General features: G+C 66.4%; 1 protein-coding gene across 1 annotated transcript in view; it reads left to right on the forward strand.

Moving 5' to 3' along the window:
- Positions 1-18,156, forward strand: part of PIEZO1 (piezo type mechanosensitive ion channel component 1) — a 51,297-nt gene that overhangs the window by 17,616 nt on the left and 15,525 nt on the right. Inside the window, exons 2-14 of the mRNA XM_032853770.1 lie at positions 6,915-7,010; positions 11,176-11,298; positions 12,064-12,106; positions 12,206-12,344; positions 14,563-14,731; positions 14,850-15,063; positions 15,172-15,337; positions 15,428-15,541; positions 15,623-15,716; positions 16,387-16,487; positions 16,860-17,120; positions 17,596-17,707; positions 17,799-17,977. Coding sequence (XP_032709661.1) covers positions 6,915-7,010; positions 11,176-11,298; positions 12,064-12,106; positions 12,206-12,344; positions 14,563-14,731; positions 14,850-15,063; positions 15,172-15,337; positions 15,428-15,541; positions 15,623-15,716; positions 16,387-16,487; positions 16,860-17,120; positions 17,596-17,707; positions 17,799-17,977 — 1,811 coding nt within the window. The remainder of the gene's footprint in view (positions 1-6,914; positions 7,011-11,175; positions 11,299-12,063; positions 12,107-12,205; positions 12,345-14,562; positions 14,732-14,849; positions 15,064-15,171; positions 15,338-15,427; positions 15,542-15,622; positions 15,717-16,386; positions 16,488-16,859; positions 17,121-17,595; positions 17,708-17,798; positions 17,978-18,156) is intronic.

The raw sequence follows: 18,156 nt of genomic DNA on the forward strand, positions 1-18,156 counted from the left end.
GTGTCCTTGGCGTTGCTGCCGGGGCCCCCGCTGTGTCCTGGACCCCCCCCCACTGGGCCGTGCGTGTTCTCCAGCCCTATCCTTTGCTGACTCTGGGTCTGCTGCCTTCCTGGGAGAGGAGAGGGTCCTCGGAAGGGGCCTGAGTTGTGGACCTTTGTGAACTGAGAAGGGCTTCGGTGCTGTTCCTCCCACGGACCTGGAGCTCTCCACCCCGAGGCTGTGCCGTGTACCCCCCGGCCCCCGGGACTGCAGGGCGTGCTGTGGGCAGGAAGCCCCAAGGCCGGTGTGTGGCCAATGCTGGACTTGCTCGGGGGACAGAGAGAGGACCCGGGTTGGCTCTCTGGGCAGGTGCGGCCGGGGGGACACAGTCCCGGGGGCGTGTGCTGGAAGGTGCTTCACGGGGCACGGAGCAGGGATGGCCCATGGGACTGGGGGCGGCAAGAAGCCTCGGGTTCCCTGAGGGCCTGTGGGCCTAGCTGTGGCTGCCAGTGGGGCCGGTGCGGCCCCCAGATCCCTTTCCCGCCCTCTACCTTCTGCTCCTGCCCCCAGGGTGCCCACCTGCCCACGGGGGCTCTGCCATGTCCTGCTTTCCTGTCCTTGCCTTCCATGACTACTGACCTTGTGTCCAGAAGGTGGGGAACGCTGGGTTTGGGGCCGCTCACTCCCGTGACCCGGGCCAACCTGCTGGTTGTTGTCTTCCAGAAAGGTGGGGAAGATCCAAACCTGTGGGAACCTCTGGGTCAGGGTCTGGGGTCCGTGTCTATATCCGGGCTTGGGGAAGTGTGGCCACCCAAGTGCTGTGGGGTCAGGAGGCTCTGCTGCTGGGACAGCTATGGTGGAGGGCAACAGACAGCTCCTCTGCCACATTTCTCCCCCCACACCACCCCCCTACCCACTGGCAGAAGCTAGCAGGGGTGTTCATGGGTTTCTTCTCCAAGCCAAGCGAGACAGAGCGAGCGCACTCCCCGGACACCCAGTGGGTGGGGGAGGCCATAAGACTTGGACCAGGACACCTCACCCCCACTCCAGCAGCTGTCACCTGGGACTCTGACCTCCTGTCCCTGGGCCACCTGGCCTCCTCGGGGCTCTACCTGCTGGCAGCAGAAGGCAGGCCTGAAAGGTGCCCGCCCAGGTCAGGAGAGGCTAAGTCTCTTCCTGCCACTGCCCTGGTGCCCTGGGGACGTGGGTGACCCCCGCCCCCCCGCCGCCGCCCGCAGGCCCTGTGTGAAGGAGCCCGGCCCACATGTGTGAGCCCTTCTGTGTGTGCTCCTCTCAGTCGTCCGTCTTTGGGGTCAGTTCAGTCGTGACCAAGTGGGGACACATGAGAACATTCTCCTGATGGGGGAGGGGGCCTTATGGCCAGACAGCGGCCCTTCTGCACAGGCGGATGCTGGCAGCAACTGGGGAGCGAACCTTCCGGAACTTCTTGTATACTTTGGGGCGTGAATCCTGCTTCTGTTTCTGTTTGACACGTGAGGAATCTTCCTGTGGGTGTGGGTTCTGGGTGCCCCAGGGCCGGGCCTACGGTCGCCCTCTCCTGCCCTGTGCCAGGCGCTGTTCCCATGGCCACGGTCCCTGCACTGTTGGGGTCCCCGTCCCCAGCTGAGGAAGTAGGCAGAGCGGAGACGGAACCAGCCAACCAGACTCCTGTCCTTGGGCTCCCTGGTTTTGTGGAAGCCCAGAGGAGGGTGAGACCAATTTGCTGGTCTGCAGCCCACCTCCCTCCAGACCACCCGGTCCTTGGCCTCAGCCCGCATCCCTGGGACCCAGGGGTCCAGGTCGGGTGCTCAGGGCCTCACCCCAGCGGGAGGAAGTGCCTGGCCTCCCTCTGGGCCCTGCTGCTGCTGGGAGGGGCTGCGGGGTAGGGGGCAGCTCTGCCCCAGCCTGGCGCCCCCCACCCTGGCCACTGATGGTTGCCCCCACAGACCCAGCTAGTCCCGACCAGCTGTCCCCGCCCCGCGTGTCCTGCAGCCTGTCCTGTCTAGGTCCCCTGGAACTGCACCGTTCCTGAGGGGCAGTGGTGGGAGCCCCGGTCCCGGGCTCAGTTTCATTTGCGCGTCAAGGCAGCCATCCGCCCCTCTTAGGGCCCCCGGGACAGTGCTGACCACTGTGTGCCCTCCGCCATCCAGGCCTCCTGGCCTCTCCCGGGGACGCTGTCCTTTCAGCTTCCACACCGTTAGGGGCCATGGTGTGACATCAGGGCCACTGCCCCGTGTCAGCTGGGGCCCTCATGAGCCCCTGGGGTCCCTGAGCCCATACTTGCCCAGAGCCGTTCCACTCTGCTGCTGCTCCCTGGGGGGCGGTGCTGGCCTGTGTGTCCCGCGGGCAGTGCGCTTCCCCGGCCACATGTTTCCTGGAGCCTCCCTTTGCATGGGCCTGGAGACACCTGCCTGCCTGAGGACCCTGCTGGCCTGGGAAGTGCCCGCCCGCCACCCCCACAGTCCTTCCTGCTGCGCGTGCTGTGTCCAGCCTGCTTTACAGATAGGGGAACTGAGGCTCAGAACTCAGGCTCCCACAGGAGGGCTGGGGTGGGGAAGGTCTGGGCCCCCCTGACCCACAGGCCAGCCTCAGGGGACACGTTCCAGGAACTGTGTGCCAAGTGGGGTGTGTGCTGTCTCCCTGGGGGCCGTGGGGTCTAGCCCTCTGCAGGGAATGTCCCCGCTGGGCCGCGTGGGCTCCCGCAGGCTTGCTGGCCCTCCGCCTCCCCTTCCTGACCTGGCAGTGGCTGAGCCCAGGGTTTGTGTCTTGCCTGTCCAGACCCCAGTTCCTTCCCCTACAGGACAAGGGTCCGGTGGAGCGCTTGCTGGATGGGCCTTCCGGGCTCTGGCATGCTCCCCGAGGGTCTTTAAAGGGTTAAGCATGTGCTCTGGGTGAGGGGTCCTGGCAGGAGGGAGTCCTTTCCTGCCCAGCAGGGCTCTCTCCCCCCACCCCCAACCTATTGTTCCTGGCGCAGGAAAAGGCATATTTCCCCCATGAGGTCACTGGCCGCTCTGGTGGGGAGGTGGGAGGTCCTGGGCAGCTGCTCCCCTCCCCTCCAGCTCCACGCCTTCCTTCTCTGCTCTAGCCTGGGGGTGACCGGCACCTCCTCTCACCTCCTCCCAGTCTTAGCTGGTCTTCAAGGCCAGAGGAGAGGCTGCCGCCTCCAGGCAGCGCTCTAATGCCTGGGCCTTCTCCCCAGGGACAGGCACTTCACCGGCAGCCTCCATGGCTGCGTGGCGCTTGCCAGGAGCCCTGGACCTAAGTCCTGCCTGGACCGCCACGGGAGCCCTTCCCCTCCGAGACATTCCCCGTCCGCATCTGGACAGGGGGACAGCTGAGCGGGCTGCCCCTGCTCCCTGGCCTGTCCCCAGCCCCTGCTAGCAGGGCGAGGGCTGTCGGCTGGGAATAGGACCCGAGCCCCTTCTGCTCCCAGGCGCACCGCTGCCCAGCCAGCGCTGGGAGCCAGCGGGCCACGGTTCCCGGCTCACGCCCCCACCCCGGGCCAGTGTCCGGGAGGGCTGTCTGGGCGCCACCCGGCTGCCTGGTACCAGCTTCCTGGCTGGGCCGATGAAGGAAGAGCAGTCAGGGACGGCTCACAGGCCTTCTCTGTGTGGGCCGGGCGGGCCGCCCCCCAGACATCCCGGGGTGCCTCGGGGAGCTGGAGACCCACCCCTGGGGCACGCACAGACCCTCCCTTTCTTGCTGTGTCCCCATCTGCGGAGCTGGGCAGGTCATGCGTGTCGGGTGCGTGAGTGAAGGAAGGAGGGAGAGGCTCCGGGCTGCAGGGTGGGGGTCACCTGGCTGTCCCTGCCCCCGCCGGCCACGGCCCGGCCCTCTGACCTCTGACCCTGCTGACCCGACTCTTCATCTCTGACCTCCCGCTTTGGGCACATGAGCTTCTCCGAGATGCTCGGCCAGGGTGTGGGGAGGGGACGGGGCCCCACGCCCTGGGCTCCGCCGGTAGCAGCAGACGGGCTCAGGCAGCCCCTGCCTCCCGGATTTGAGTTTCTGATGTCCTTGCTGGTTGTTTGTTTATGTTTATTTTGGTAAAACACACAAAACATGGGGCGCCTGGCTGGCTCAGTCTGTAGGACACACAACTTTTATTTTTAAATTTGATTTATTTATTCTGGAGTAATCCCTACACCCGGTGTGGGCCCGAGCTCATGACCCTGAGGTCGAGAGTCACACACTCTTCCCCTGAGCCAGCCCAGCAGCAGGCATGTGAGCCTGGATCTCGGGGTTGTAAGTTCAGGCCCCAGGTGGGGTGTAGAGAGCACTTAAAAATGAAAAAAAAAAAAAAAAAGATACAGAGCATAAAATTGATCATCTTAACCATCTTTTTTTTTTTTTAATTTTATTTTTCAAGAGTGAGAGCGGGAGCTGGGGGTGGGGCAGAGGGGGAAGCGGGCTCCCCACTGAGCAGGGAGGCCAATGCGGGGCTCCATCCCAGGACCCCGGGATCATGACCTGAGCCGAAGGCAGACGTTCCCTGACCGACCGCCCAGGCATCCCCGTCTTCCCCACGTTCAAGCGCACGGTTCAGCGACGAAGGGCTTTCTCAGTACGGCACAGCCGGCTCCGCCACCCGTCCCCAGTCCCCAGAACGTGACGTCTGAAGCCCTACCCCTGCCCAGCCTTGGGCTGCTCCCAAGTCAGGCCCAGGGAATGTGAAGGAAGGAATCCTGTCCCCCCTCCGGGCTGTGCAGTGCCTGCACAGCAGTTGCCCTCCTGGTGTGCTCCCCCCTCCCCCGCCCCTGTGTGCCAGGTGCCCCCCCCCGCCATGCATAGCCCCCCCCCCCGTGGGTGTTCCCAGAGTGTCACGGGGCCTGGCAGGTCCGTCCTCGGGGCAGGTTAGTTGGGTGGACGAAGGACTAATGGACATACAGATGCGTGGCTGTCCAGCGGGGCCATGGGGAGGACAGATGCCGCCTGGCTGGTACGAGGGCGGGGTGCCACCCTCTCTGGGGACAGGCCAGGGCCAGCGCTGTGGGGTGGGGAGAGGCCGAACCTGGGCCTGGAGAGTGCAGCACTGGAAGGGACTTTAGAAGCCTTTGCCGTAAATGCTTTTCCCTCCCGCTCTGGGGCTGGATCAGATGGATTTTTTTTTTTTTTTAAAGATTTTATTTATTTATTTATTTGACAGAGCGCGAGAGAGAGAGAGAGAGAGAGAGAGCGAGCGAGCACAAGCAGGCAGAGGGGCAGGCAGAGGCAGAGAGAGAAGCAGGCTCCCCACTAAGCAAGGAGCCCAATGCGGGGCTCGATCCCAGGACCCTGAGATCATGACCTGAGCCGAAGGCAGCGGCTTAACCCACTGAGCCACCCAGGTGCCCCAGATGGATTTTTTTTTAAAGGAAAATCCGCAGTTGCTGTGAAACTTACTTCTGGTGAGCTGGTTGTAACCTGGGTGTGTAGTGGAAGGAGGAGGCCCCATCCAGTCAGGGGCTTGGTCACCAGTGCCCCAGCCCTGAGCTCTGCCCCTCGCCTTACCCTTCCGCTGAGCCCTCAGGCAGGTCGTGTGAACCCCATTGTACCGACATGGAAACTGAGGCCTGGGGCACGGTGCCCATGCAGGCTGCAGGGTCAGGGGTCTGCCTCCCTCGCTGGGGCTCCTGCTGTCCCCTCCTCTCAGCTTCTCTGCCACACCCCAGTGCCTGGTCAGGGCCAGGTGGGGACAGGGGACACACAGGCAGAGGTGTGCACAGCCCTGCTGTGACCCTGGGCCTGGGTGTGGGGCGGGGTATTGGTGGGGTTGCGGGGGACTCCACGGCCTGGGTTCTGGTGGAGCCAGACCCTGCCCTGACACAGCAGGTCGAGAGAAAAGGCGGGAGCAGGCTGTGGGCACGTGGGCACGTGGGCAGCTGTCACGGGTCGGCCAGGAGCCCGGCTGACGTCCACGAGCCCCACGGGTTCCACTCAAGGGCGAGGTGCGGCTGTGGGGCTCACTCGACAGCCAGCGGCATTGTGTGTCCGCTGAAGCCGTAAGATCTTATTTTACTCATTTTTTGAAGATTCATTTGTTTTAGGGAGAGACAGCCCGAGCGGGAGGGGCAGGAGGAGAGAGAGTGTCCCGCAGACCCTGCTGAGCGCGGAGCCTCACGCGGGACTCGATCTCACGACCCTGAGATCGTGACCTGAGCTGAAACCGAGTGAGCCTCGCAGGTGCCCCTGAAACTGTGAAATGTTTAAAAAAGGAGGAAAAGTAAGTTAGCAAAGTCAGCCAGCTCGTCCCTGTCTGCCCGAGGGGGCGGAGGCGGGGCGGCGTGTGCCCGAGTCGCACGCGGCAGCATGAGCTATGGCTCTGAGTGCAGGTGACCAGTGTTTGTCGGGACACCGTAGACACCGTGTGAATCCTGAGACGTGACAGGTCACAGGTTAGCGGGGTTGCTCTGGCCGCAGGGAGCCGGCATCCGGGAGGGAGATGAGAGGTAACTGGGGCGCAGTGTTGGGGACAATGCCAAGGGCAGGGTGTTAGAATGATGCTTGGCAGTGATGTCCAGTGGGCTGGGGACCACTGGGGGGCTTGATGTCTGGGGGGGGTGTTGGGGGTGATCAGGTGATATTTAGGGGGTGATGCTGGGGGGCGGTGTTGGGGACGATCGGGGTGATTTCTGGGGGTAATTTTGGGGGTGGTGATGGGGATGATCAGGGACTGATGTCTGGGGGTGATGCTGGGGGCGGTGTTGGGGATTGATGTCGGGGTGATGTGGGAGGTGATGTTAGGGGTGATCAGGTGGTGATTTTAGGGGTGATGCTAGGGGGCCGTGTTGGGGGTGATCAGCAGGTGATGCTGGTGGGGGAAGATGTTGGGGACGATCAGGAGGTGATGTCCCGGGGGTGATGCTAGGGGCGGTGTTGGGGACGATCAGGGGTGACGTCTGGGGTGTGCCCCGCCCCCCAGTGTGGCCGTGCTAACTGCCTTCTCCTCCCCGCAGCCTGCCTGGCCCGCTTCAACGCCCTCTCTCTGGTTTACCTGCTGTTCCTGCTGCTGCTGCCCTGGTTCCCGGGCCCCTGTCGACACGGCATCCCAGGTAAAGGGCTTGGGCGCTGGCTCCTGCCAGGTGGGGGCATGGGGGCCTTGGAGCTCTTTGTCCACAAGGACTGGCCGGACACGGGGCGGTGTGGGGTGCATGTGCCCTCCGCAGAAGCCCTGGGCGGTTTAGTGGCCAGGGTGAAGGACGAGTGGCCCCAGGTTTCATTTTTCCTTTGCCAGCCCCAGACTAGTTTCAGTGTCTCCTTCCTGACTGCGCGTCACAGGGGCATGCTGGAGGTAGTGGGGGGTCATCGGACCGATCCCCCTTGTTCCCGGGACGGCCTGTCTCCCTGCGGGATCCCTCTCCCGTTCCCCACCCCGTGCCTGGCGAGACTCTGGCTGACCCCTTACTTCCGGCTGCAGCATCGCTCCCCTGACCCGCATCCCCCCAGGTCAGGCTCCTCCCGTGTTGGCTTGAGCTCTGCGGGGTTTCTCTGTAACCACCTCGTCCAGGTCTTCCGCCATCTCCGTCTCCTCTGTTCTCCAGACGAACAGATGGGGGACGCCCTCGGGGATTGCACCCCCAGGAGGTGCTGAACGTGGGCTTGTGGCAGGGAGCCGTCCAAGAAGGGCTGGGAGCAGAGAGGCCGGCTCAGGGGCCCTGGGCCGGAGGGGACGGGGCTTTGCCCTGCTCCCTGCCCCGTGGTGCAGGCAGGCCCCCTGGGAACAGGTGCGGACAGGTGAGACGGGTGGACGGGGTCCAGATGTGCTGAAAGGACCCTCCAGTCTGGGCTCTTGCCGCCTGCCCGCTCAGTGCTTCAGGATCCGGTTCCCCAGCTTTCGGGGAGGGGAGTGCGCAGGGGCGCGTCTCCAAAGGCTGCTCTGCCCTCTGTAGGCGGGAAGGCCCCTTCCGTGTTGGATGGGGAAGAGAGGTACCCAGGCTCGAACAGGGGTCCCTGAGTGAAGCCGGCTGTCCGCAGCAGGAGAGCCAGTGCTGGCGGAGACGTGTGGGGAAGCAGCCCAGCAGAGCCGAGCACCGGCTTGGCCACGACAGCTGAGGACCCGTGAGCAAGACAGGCCCGCAGACAAGGCCTCCAGGAGATGTGGGTGCCGCTGGCTGGCTGCTTCGGGGTCTTGGGGGCTGGGGCAGCACCCCCCCCCCCCCCCGCTCAGGCTGGAGGTCGGGAGACCGACCCGGCCTCCTGGGCCAGGCTCACAGCGTCACGGGGCTGCTTCCTTCTGGAGGCTCCAGGGGAGGGTCCGTTTCCTCGTCTTTCCGGGGTCCTGGAGGCACTCACGGCCCCTCCCTCCGTCGTCCCAGCCGGCAACGGACTGTCAAGTGTCACCTTGTGCCTCTGACTCCGGCCCCCATCAGGCTCCCTCCTTGCCTGGGCGCCGGTCTGGCAGCGTAGGTGGAATTCTGGGAGCAGAGGACTTCGGGGGCCTCGGCAGGGGCAGGGCTGAGAGCCGCCGGGGCCCCAGGCCAGCCCGTCGCCCAGGCCAGCTCTCCGCAGCTGTCCACGGTTCCCAGCTCAGGCGCCAGGGCCCACCTCCCACAGGGCCCTCCCCTTCCCTTCCCGGAGCCAGCGCCCCTCTCCTGCCATGGGCCGTCGGGGCAGGTGGGCCCTGGCTGGGGCGGGGGCCGGGTGGGGAGACTCCTCTGCCTGACCTCTGTCTGTCCGCCCTTGGAGGCCCTTCAGGAACAGGGAGGCTGCCTGGTTTTTCCGGGTGGAAGAGGGGAACTGGGAGGCCTGCCCGTGCCCGGGACCCTGCCCTTGAGCGTAGGGTGTGTGGAGGCCCAGCCTAAGTGGCGTCCGGTGGAAGGTCTGACGCTGCCTGGGCCCCGAGTGTGCTGTCCCCTGGCCCCGTCCCACGTCCCCACCGGGGCGTCCGCAGCCTTGGGGCTGCTCCAGCTCTGTCCTCTGGGGTCAGTACCAGCTGTCCCCTTAACACTTAGGGACTTAAGACCCCGTCTCTGCCTTAGAGCCCTGCCCCCCAGGCTTCCCAGCCCCCCAGGAGCTGGTAGCTGCGGCTCTCCCTGTGGCCTGATGGGGAGGGCCCGTGTGCTCAGCTCTGTGAGCAGGCGGCACCGTGAGGGTCCCTGGTGTGTGTCGCGGGGAGGGGTGTGGGTCCCCCGTGTGTGACTGCTCGTCCGTTGGGACACAGGCATCCTGTGATCTTGGGCCTGTGGGGAGAGCTCACGACCCAGGCTCTGCCCTGTCCCTTTCCTCCACCGCACCCTCCAAGAGCCTTCTTGATGCGGCTGCGGCACCCCCTCCACAGCGTCCCAGAGCATGTCCTCCCGAGGCCCCGTGTGCACCACGGGAACCAGGCTCCTGTCGGCGTGGGGGGGTGAGGTCTGCAGATGGCTGGTATAGACACCACGCCTGGCCTGAAGGAGAGGCCGTGTGAGCAAGGCCCGTGGGGACGGCAGTTTGCTGGCCTGGCCAGGGTGGAGGGGGCAGCATGGGAAGGCCCAGAGGTGGAAGGATGGTGGTCCTTGAGCTGTGGCTGGGGACGGGGGTCCCTGCGGAGGGGACTGTCAGGCCGGTTTTGGGGTCTCCAGGATTTCTGCTCTTGGGGTCCCCAGCCTACTAGCCCCATTCCTGTTCCGCCGAGGGCCTGAGTTCTTGTCCCTGTTCCTGCAGGAGGGGTGGTTTCTGGGCCCCCCTGCGATGCCCACAAGGGGCATGGGCTGCCAGGACCCCCCCAGCAGCCGGAGCCGCTGCTCTGTGCCCTGGCGCCCCCTCCCCTGCCGGACCTCCCCCCGCCCTCCAGGCCGCCCTTCATGAGTGGATCTCCGGGGGGCCAGCCTGCCTCCCTGAGGTCACAGTGGAGTTCAGGTGGGCAGCGTGGGACGGCCCCCAGCGTTGGTTAGTGGGGTCAGCAGGCTAGGTCAGGCACGGATTTCCCGGCCTCCTGCCTCTCCCCCGTCACGCTCACCCAGCCCTGCCCGGCAGGGAGCTGGAACCACGCGGCCAGTGCTCTGGGCTTGGTGGTGGCTCGTGGTCCAGGACACTGTGTGGCCACCCAAGGAGGGAGAGGCTTGTGGTGAGAAGGAGAGGACAGTGGGGAAGTGGTGATGTCTGACACTTTGCCGCATGGTGTCTGAGAGGAAACCGGTCAGAGGGGAGTCAGGTGGGACCCCATCCTGCCAAGGGCCCCTCCCGGACCCACCAGTTTCCGGGTGTACGAGGAGCCCAGCAGCCTGGCACTTGGCGGCCTCGGGCCCAGCAGTACCGCGAGGCGGACCCCAGGGCATCCCCAGGCGTCCGTGGCCCCGGAGCATGGTACGACCGTGGGGGCGAGCAGGAGTGCCTCTGGTGGGCCATGTGCTCCCACCGCACCCCGCTGCTGGGGCTTCCCGGGTCTGCAGGAGTGGCTGAGCCCTGCCCCACCCCCTGCAGGTAGCCCCCCCCCCAGTTGGGAGGCCTCAGCCTCCCCCTGCTCTTGGCCTGGTGCTCGGAGCAGAGCTGCCCAGCCAGGGCCGAACGCCAGACGTTCTGTTCATTTTCCGTCCGTTCTTCCCAGTGCTCTGCCCGCCCCACCCTGCTCTCCCCTTCCCTCACCCCTGCCCCCAGGGGTGGAGGCGGGGAGGGACCGAGAAAGGAGCAGCCGTGAGGTCATCTGAGAGCTGCCTGGGCTGCTGGGGCTTCCTTGCCCTCTCTGAGCCAGGCTTCCCTCTGCAAGGCCGGGGGACAGGGGGTGAAGGCCCAGCACTCGCGGGATCTCCCCTGCTGGGCCCTCCCAGGAGTTGGGGTGGAGCAGGGACCCCGAGCCCTGCAGCCTCAGGCGGGAGCAAGTGTGACACCTGTCCCCGAGCCCGGAGTGGGGGAGTGCTCAGCGGCGAGGAAAGCGTCCACGGCCCGAGTCCTGACAGCAGGTTCCAGAGCTCGGCGCGGGCGTTGGGGTCAGCTTCCTGCACGGGGCGTGAGCCGCCCACCCGCTCAGAGCTGAGGTGGCGACAGGACTCCGTGGGCCCCCACGTGCAGGCCGGGTGCGCAGACCTCTCCCTGCAGCCATGGCCCTCCCGCTCATGGCCAAGGCACACGGGGCTGTTGTCTGGGGCCACCCCCGTGCCCGGGTCCCGGGGCCCAGCTCCTGGGGCCCAGCTCCTGGAATCGGTTTCTCCCCCCGAAGTGGGCTCTGGAGGAACTTGGGACCCCCAGGATGATGAAACAGGGGCCCTGTCCCAGCCTCACGCCTGCCCGCTCTGCCCGCAGGCCACACTGGCCGCCTCCTCCAGGCCCTGCTGGTTTTCAGCCTCCTCTTCCTGGCGGCCCATCTGACCTTCCAGATATGCCTCCACACTGTGCCCCGCCTGGACCAGCTTCTGGGACCCAGCTGTGAGTGTCACTGGGTCGGGATGGCCTTCCTGAGCTAGCCAGGAGCCTGGGGAGACAGGGGGGGACTGCAGCCCTGGGGAAGGTCCCCGCTGTGCCTCACACAGGCCCTGAGTGCCCGTCTACAGTTCCCGTTGACCCCACGTGGCCCAGGTTCGTGCTGGCTGGTCCTCATTCCAGACCCCAGACTCTACCAGCATCTGTCTCTGCAGCAAAGAGACCAGCTGGGGCACCGGTGGCCCTCTGCGCCCTGCCCAGCCCTCTGCCCTGTGCCCTGCATCCTGCGCACAGTGTCTGCCGCTGGTGCCCACCCTCCCAGCTCCAGGCGGGCTCGACCTCAGCCCTGCACAGCCTGGGTCCTGCCTGGCATCGCTCCCCTGCGCTGCCCCGCCCGGGCTCCCGCTTCCATTCCGTGGGGACAGTGCCCATCCTGCTGTTTAGAAGCTGGGCCACGGAGAGAAGCCAGGTGCCTCGGGGGTGCCCTGGCCCCAGTGGTTCCCGCATAGGCCTCCCCATTCCGGCCCCCACGACTTAGGCCTCAGCTCGCTGCTAGGAGTCCCCGTTGTGCCAGGCAGGACACACGGGCCTTCGATGCCTCTGGCTCTCCTTGGCTGGGCCTTAGTTCCCTACCAGTGAAGGCAGCCTTCTGCGAGCTGCCCCAAGCCCAGCCATGTCCTGTGACTGCGGGGCTCCCAGGGCCTCTTGGTGGCAGGGAGTAGGGCTGCTTGGCGCTCGCTGCCTGACCCTGCTCCGTGTCTCTCCCCACAGGCAGCCCCTGGGAGAGCCTCTCCCGGCACGTGGGGGTCACGAGGTAAGCGTGCTCCTTGCCTCCCCTGGGTCCCCCATCCTCCTCCCCTGCCTGGCACCTGCCTTCCCCGACCCACCCGTGGGCTCTCCCTGCCCTTCCCAGGCTGGACCTGAAGGACATCCCCAATGCTGTCCGGCTGGTGGCCCCTGACTTCGGTGTCCTGGTGGTCTCCTCTGTGTGCCTCGGCCTCTGTGGGCGCCTCGCCCAGGAAACGCAGCGGAGGCAGTGCGCCCAGGAGCTGGTGAGGGCTGGAGGCGGGCGGGGCTCGTGTGCTGGAGGACGCTGTTCCGGGCTCTGTCCGTCAGAGGACAATTTCACTTTTTCTTGACACAAATGTGGACTTTTCGTTGAAAGAGTGTGTGCTTGCTGTGAAGAGATGAGGCATGGGAGGTGTGTGTCCCCTCTCTGGGACGCGGGGCCAAGTGGTGCCACTGGTGTGCCTTTGAGACTTGGTCCTAGCAGGGGTCCATCTTGGGGGACTTTGGGGACCCCAAGTCATGTCTGTGCCTTCAGCAGCTGTTCCAGGGGGTCCTTCCAGGCCTCAGGGAAGGAGGGACCCATCACTGCAGGGAGTGACCTGCTGGCTGTCAGGGAGCCCCCCTCCATGTTGGGGGCAACTCAGTCTGCCCCTGACCCCGCCTGCTGTCCTGCCTGTCCCTGTCCCCAGCCTACCGGGCAAGGCTGGCACCCCACTTTCAGAGGGGCTCGGGTTGCTGCTGCAGGCACTCGTGGGGCTTAGGATTACCCTGCTGCCGTCCCTCGGGGTGCCCTCCTCCCCCGTGGCCCCCCTCCCCCCAGTGGCCCCCGTCCCCTCCCTGGGGAGGCGTGTGGGCTGCTCAAGCTATGGCTGCCTCTGGTTTCCCTATTCGTGGAACCAGGGCTTCCCAGAACAGCTCTGCTGCGAAGGGGCTGGCTCGGTCTGAAATCTGGGGTGGGACGGGAGGGGACAGGAAGGGACAGCCGCTGCATGTGGCCCTCACAGCCCAGAACTGCCTTGCTGGCGTTGGGGGCTGGACCCTGGTCTGCCCCGTGACTGGGACAGGTTACCTTGTGTCTGTCCTCAGTGGCTAATGAGAGCCTGTACCGTCGTGTTGACCCGGGGTGGCTGGTGTAGACAACGTCAGAGTGAGGTTGGGGGCGGGGGACCCTCCACAGGTGCGGGTTTTAAAGCCCAGAGCCATGTGTGCACACACATGACGCCCCACGTGGGACAGTGTGTGCACAGAGTTGCCCGTCACACGCACGGACAGGCATGCTTTTGGGGTCTGGTGGGCTTCAGGGGGATGGGGAGGGAAGGAGAGCAGAAGCTCCCGCCAAGGCCCCTGTGGTGCCGGAGGGAACTGCGGGGCCGGGGCTGGGGCTGGGGCTGGACCTGGCGGCGGGACACCCCGAGCACCTGTCTTCCTGCCTAGCAGCTGCCTCCGCTGTTCCCACGGACACTGACTTTCCACAGGCACTCAGATGCCTTCCCAGGGCCGCGGCCAGCTGTGGGTGGGGTGAGCTCAGGCCTGGCTGCTGTCCTGCTCCCCTCTTTCCCTCGCCTGCCCCTTTCCCTCCTTTCCCTCCTTCCAGGCTCTGCTTAAGGGCTTCTCCCTGGGGCCTCCACCCCCCCCAGGCTCTGTGAGGGCAGGACCTGTCTGGTCCCCACCCCCACGGGACAGAGGCACAACAGAGAGGTTAGGGGACTTGCCCAGGGCCGCGCAGCTAGGAGGCGCGAGCCGGGGTGAGAGCAGGTCGTCTGGCTCCTGTGAGCGCAGGCTGGGTGCGGAGTGCCATCCTCTGGGAAGGGCACGGGCATGGCGCCTGTTTAACAGGCGGGAACTGGGGCGGGGGGGGCGCTGGGCGCCCAGGGAAACAGCTTCGCTTTGGGAAACCTTGAAGGGGGTCCAGGGAGCGAGGCCCTGACCTTGGTGAGGCCTGGCAGGCCGCCCGCGCCTTGCTGTCCAGGGACCCCACAGGCAGCAGAAAGGGAGCAGGGTCACACTGGGTGGCCTCGGAGTCTCCTCCGCACCCCCATTTCTGTGTAAGAGGAAAATGCTCCCGTCAGCCCTGGGACCGAGGGGCGTGGACGGAACTGCCTCCGTGAACTGGAGTGCGGGGCTGCCGTGTGCGCGCTGCCTTCTTCCTCACAGTCCCCGCTCGGGGCTCTGGAGCCAGGGTTCTGAGGACACGTCTGGGAACCTGGGGGCCCCCCGGCTAGAGGGGAAGATAAAGAAGAGGCCCTTGTGGGGTTCTGGAGTAGTGTGAGGCCTGTCTGCAGGGGTCAGTGGTCTCGCGTGCCGGGCCTGGCGGGAGCGTCTTGGGGTTGAGGTGCGCAGCCTCTGGGAAGCCTGGTGGCGGGCAGACCTCTGGGTACAGAGCGCGGCGTGGCCCACGCCCAGCCAGCAGCCCATCCCCTCTCCACTGGGCGGCGCCAGTGCCATGTCCCTGATCTCTGCCCCTTCTCATGACCTTGGCAGGATGATGATGACCGGGAAGTGGACGGTGGCTCCCCAGTGGGGCCTCAAGGAGCCTCTGCGCCGGCCCCCACGCGGAGGTCACGGCTGGCCACCCGGTTCCAGATCACAGCACACTGGCTGCTGGTGGCCGCGGGGCGGACCCTGGCCATTGTGCTGCTCGCACTAGCAGGTACCTGCGGGGCCAGGGCCAGGGACCCCAGCAGCATCTGCCATGTGGGGAGGGTTTCAGCAGCCTGCCGAGCTCCCTCGGGCCACAGAGACCCCACTGCCTCCGCCCCGCCCCGCAGGCATCGCCCACCCCTCCGCCTTCTCCAGCGTCTACTTCCTCGTCTTTCTGGCCACCTGCACCTGGTGGGCCTGCCATTTTCCCATCAGCCCCCTGGGCTTCAGCGCGCTCTGTGTCACCGTGGGCTGCTTCGGTGCCGGCCACCTCGTCTGCGTCTACTGCTACCAGACGCCCTTCGCCCAAGCCATGCTCCCCCCTGCCGGCATCTGGGCCAGGTGAGGCTCCCCACACAGGCCCCATCCCCCCACCTCCGCCCCGGGCCCTGGCTGCCCGGTCCCCGGGTCCCCCTCGGCCGGCATGCAGCGGCTCACCCTCCCTGGCAGGGTGTTCGGTCTCAAGGCCTTCGTGGCCCACGGCAACTGCTCCAACGCGCTGGTCCTCGATCCGAGCCATGACTGGCCCATCTACGTGAGCCCCGGCGTCCTGCTGCTTCTCTACTACACCGTGGCTTCCCTCCTCAAGCTGCGCCCGCACCAGCCCCTGGACCAGGTGAGCGCCGGGGGCCAGTGCCATCTGCCGGCCTTCATCCCTGACGCATCCCGTCGGGGGTGGGAGCTGAGCGTCAGCTGGTCTCTGCAGAGGAAGGAGGCGGCTGGGAGCGACAAGGAGCAGGAGGTGGAGCTGACGCAGGTGGACCAGTGGCCCCGGGGCCAGGCCAGGGCTGCAGCCACCAAGGAGGAGGGGGCTGCCCAGGTGAGGAGCCCGGCCTGGGCTGCGGCACTGGAGCCTGCCTGCCGAGGGCCTGGCTCACGGGGTCTCATCTTGTCTCTGCAGCACATGCTGCCCCCGACCACGGACTCAGACTGGGGCACCGACAGCTGCACCGTGCATGACCTGACCGGCCACAGCCCCGTCCGCCAGTGCCCCTGTGAGTGCCGTAGTATGTTCCGGGTTGCCCAGGGACACCGCCTTCTGCAGGTGCACTGGTGCTGCCCCCTGGTGGCCAGGGGTGGTCTTGCTCCACTGACCTCCAGCTGCGAGGTTTGGGGGCCACCCAGGGGCCACCCAGGGGGCATGGGGTCAGGCTGCCTACCCAAGACCCTGCTGGAGGCTCCAGGTCTCCTACCCCTCTGCACCTGCTGCCTCTTGGACTGGCCCAGGACCCAGGGCTGCCAGCTGTCTTTGGGGGAGCTGTGTGTCCACAGCAGCCCCATGGAGAGGGCCGGGCATTTTCCTGGGCACTTCTCTTTTTCCCTTAAGGCTCGGTTTCCATTTTGCATGAATCAAGAAATGGAGTTGCTGGTGCTCGGGACTTGCCTGTGCCTGGGGCTGGAAGAGGTCAGGGCTGTCTTGTCCGACCTGTCCCTTCTTAGTCTTGGAAACCAAGATGGTGAATGGGACTAGGGACGGCCAGGGACCAGAGTCAGACAGGAGCCCAGCCCTTTGCTGGCATTTTCTGCCCCTAGCGCCCTCTGCTCCACACTGGCCACTGCCCTTGAGGGCAGAGTTTGTGGTGGCCGAGGGGCTCCCCCTGTTGATGGTGGAGCTTCCCAGCTAGGGTCCAGCTCCCTGGTGACCTCTGTCCCCTCCCCCCTCAGTGCAGCCCAGGCTGGCAGAGCCTCGAGAGACATCTCCGCTACATAGCCTGGGTCACCTCATCATGGACCAGAGCTACGTGTGTGCCCTCATCGCCATGATGGTAAGGAGCAGCCGGCCTGGGCAGCTGTGGGGGGCCCCTCATGCTGGTTCTCTCGGGATGTCCTGGGAGGCAGCTGGTGGCCACGTCTTGCAGAGCCTGGTGCCTCGTGGTCAAAAACGGAGCTGTGTCCTGATGGGCTGCGAGCTGGGTGGCGTGCGTGTGCGCGCATACATGTGCGTGCGCATATGTGTGCGTGCATAGGCGTGTGTGTACGTGTGTGTGTGTGTGCATGGGTATGTGTGCACGGCGTGCATGTGCGCCATCACAGGGCATGGCTCGGGGAGCAGGCCCCAGGGAGCAGGGCCAGCGGAGCAGGGCCGGGTGTGGGCAAGCCAGGCCGTGCAGCCCCGCCCACCAGCCCTGGCCCGCCAGGTGTGGAGCATCACATACCACAGCTGGCTGACCTTCGTGCTGCTGCTCTGGGCCTGCCTCATCTGGACTGTGCGCAGCCGCCACCAGCTGGCCATGCTCTGCTCGCCCTTCATCCTGCTCTATGGGCTGGCGCTCTGTGGTCTGCGCTACGTGTGGGCCATGGACCTGCGTCCCGAGCTGCCCACCACCCTGGGCCCCGTCAGCCTGAGGCAGCTGGGGCTGGAGCACACCCGCTACCCATGCCTGGACCTTGGCGCCATGGTGAGAGCCCCCCCCCAACGTCTCCCTCCTGTGGTGTCTCTGATGGGGCTGTCGGCTCCCTTGCCAGCTCCCCCGTGGACATGGCACCTCTGGGAGGGCAGGGCCTGTCCGCTGTCCCGTGGAGTCCCGTGCAGCCAGTACAGAGCAGCGGCTGTGTAGTTGAGTGAATGAGTGATGACCTTGTGTCCTCAGGGGCGCTGTCCCTGCGTCCCTGACACGGCCGCCGCTGGGTCCCACGCTGCGCCTGCGTCTCCGTGGAGCTGGTGTCCCGGTGTGAGGGCGGCGTATGCAGGGCGCCACTGTGTCTGGACGTCTGTGCCCCTGCCGGGCGGGTGGGGTCAGCCGGATTCCATCTCCCCAGGTTCTGGGGGGTCGGTCTGGGCCCGCAGGGAGGCGGGTGCCCGGCGCTGTCCCCGGCCCGCGTGTTCGTGGGGGGTCCAGCCGCCCCTGGTGACTGGCCCCTGCCCCGTCCCAGCTGCTGTATCTGCTGACCTTCTGGCTCCTGCTGCGCCAGTTCGTCAAGGAGAAGCTGCTGAGGAAGGCGAACGCCCCTGCCGCGCCGACGGAGGTCACCGTGGGGGACGCGGGTGAGAGCTGGGGCCGCTGGGGGGTGGCAGCGGCGGCACCCTCCTGCCTGCCCAAAGCCATGACCCTGCTGCCCCCCGGCTTGACCTGCAGAGCCCAGGCGGGCGCGGACGCTGCTGCAGAGCCTGGGGGAGCTGGTGAGCGGGCTGTACGCCAAGTACTGGGTCTACGTGTGCGCTGGCATGTTCGTGGTGGTCAGCTTCGCCGGCCGCCTGGTCGTCTACAAGATTGTGTACATGCTGCTCTTCCTGCTCTGCCTCACCCTCTTCCAGGTGCGGCGCGCGGGTGGCGGGGCGGCGGGCACGGCCCCTGCGCCCCGGTCTCGCCGCGCCCCCGTCCTCGCCGCGCCCCGGTCCTCGCCGCGCCCCGGTCTCGCCGTGCCCCCGTCCTCGCCGCGCCCCGGTCTCACCGCGCCCCCGTCCTCGCCGCGCCCCCGTCTCGCCGCGCCCCC

Source organism: Lontra canadensis, unplaced genomic scaffold (assembly GCF_010015895.1).
Source record: "Lontra canadensis isolate GAN:19392208 unplaced genomic scaffold, GSC_riverotter_1.0 scaffold8, whole genome shotgun sequence".
NCBI lineage: Eukaryota > Metazoa > Chordata > Mammalia > Carnivora > Mustelidae > Lontra > Lontra canadensis.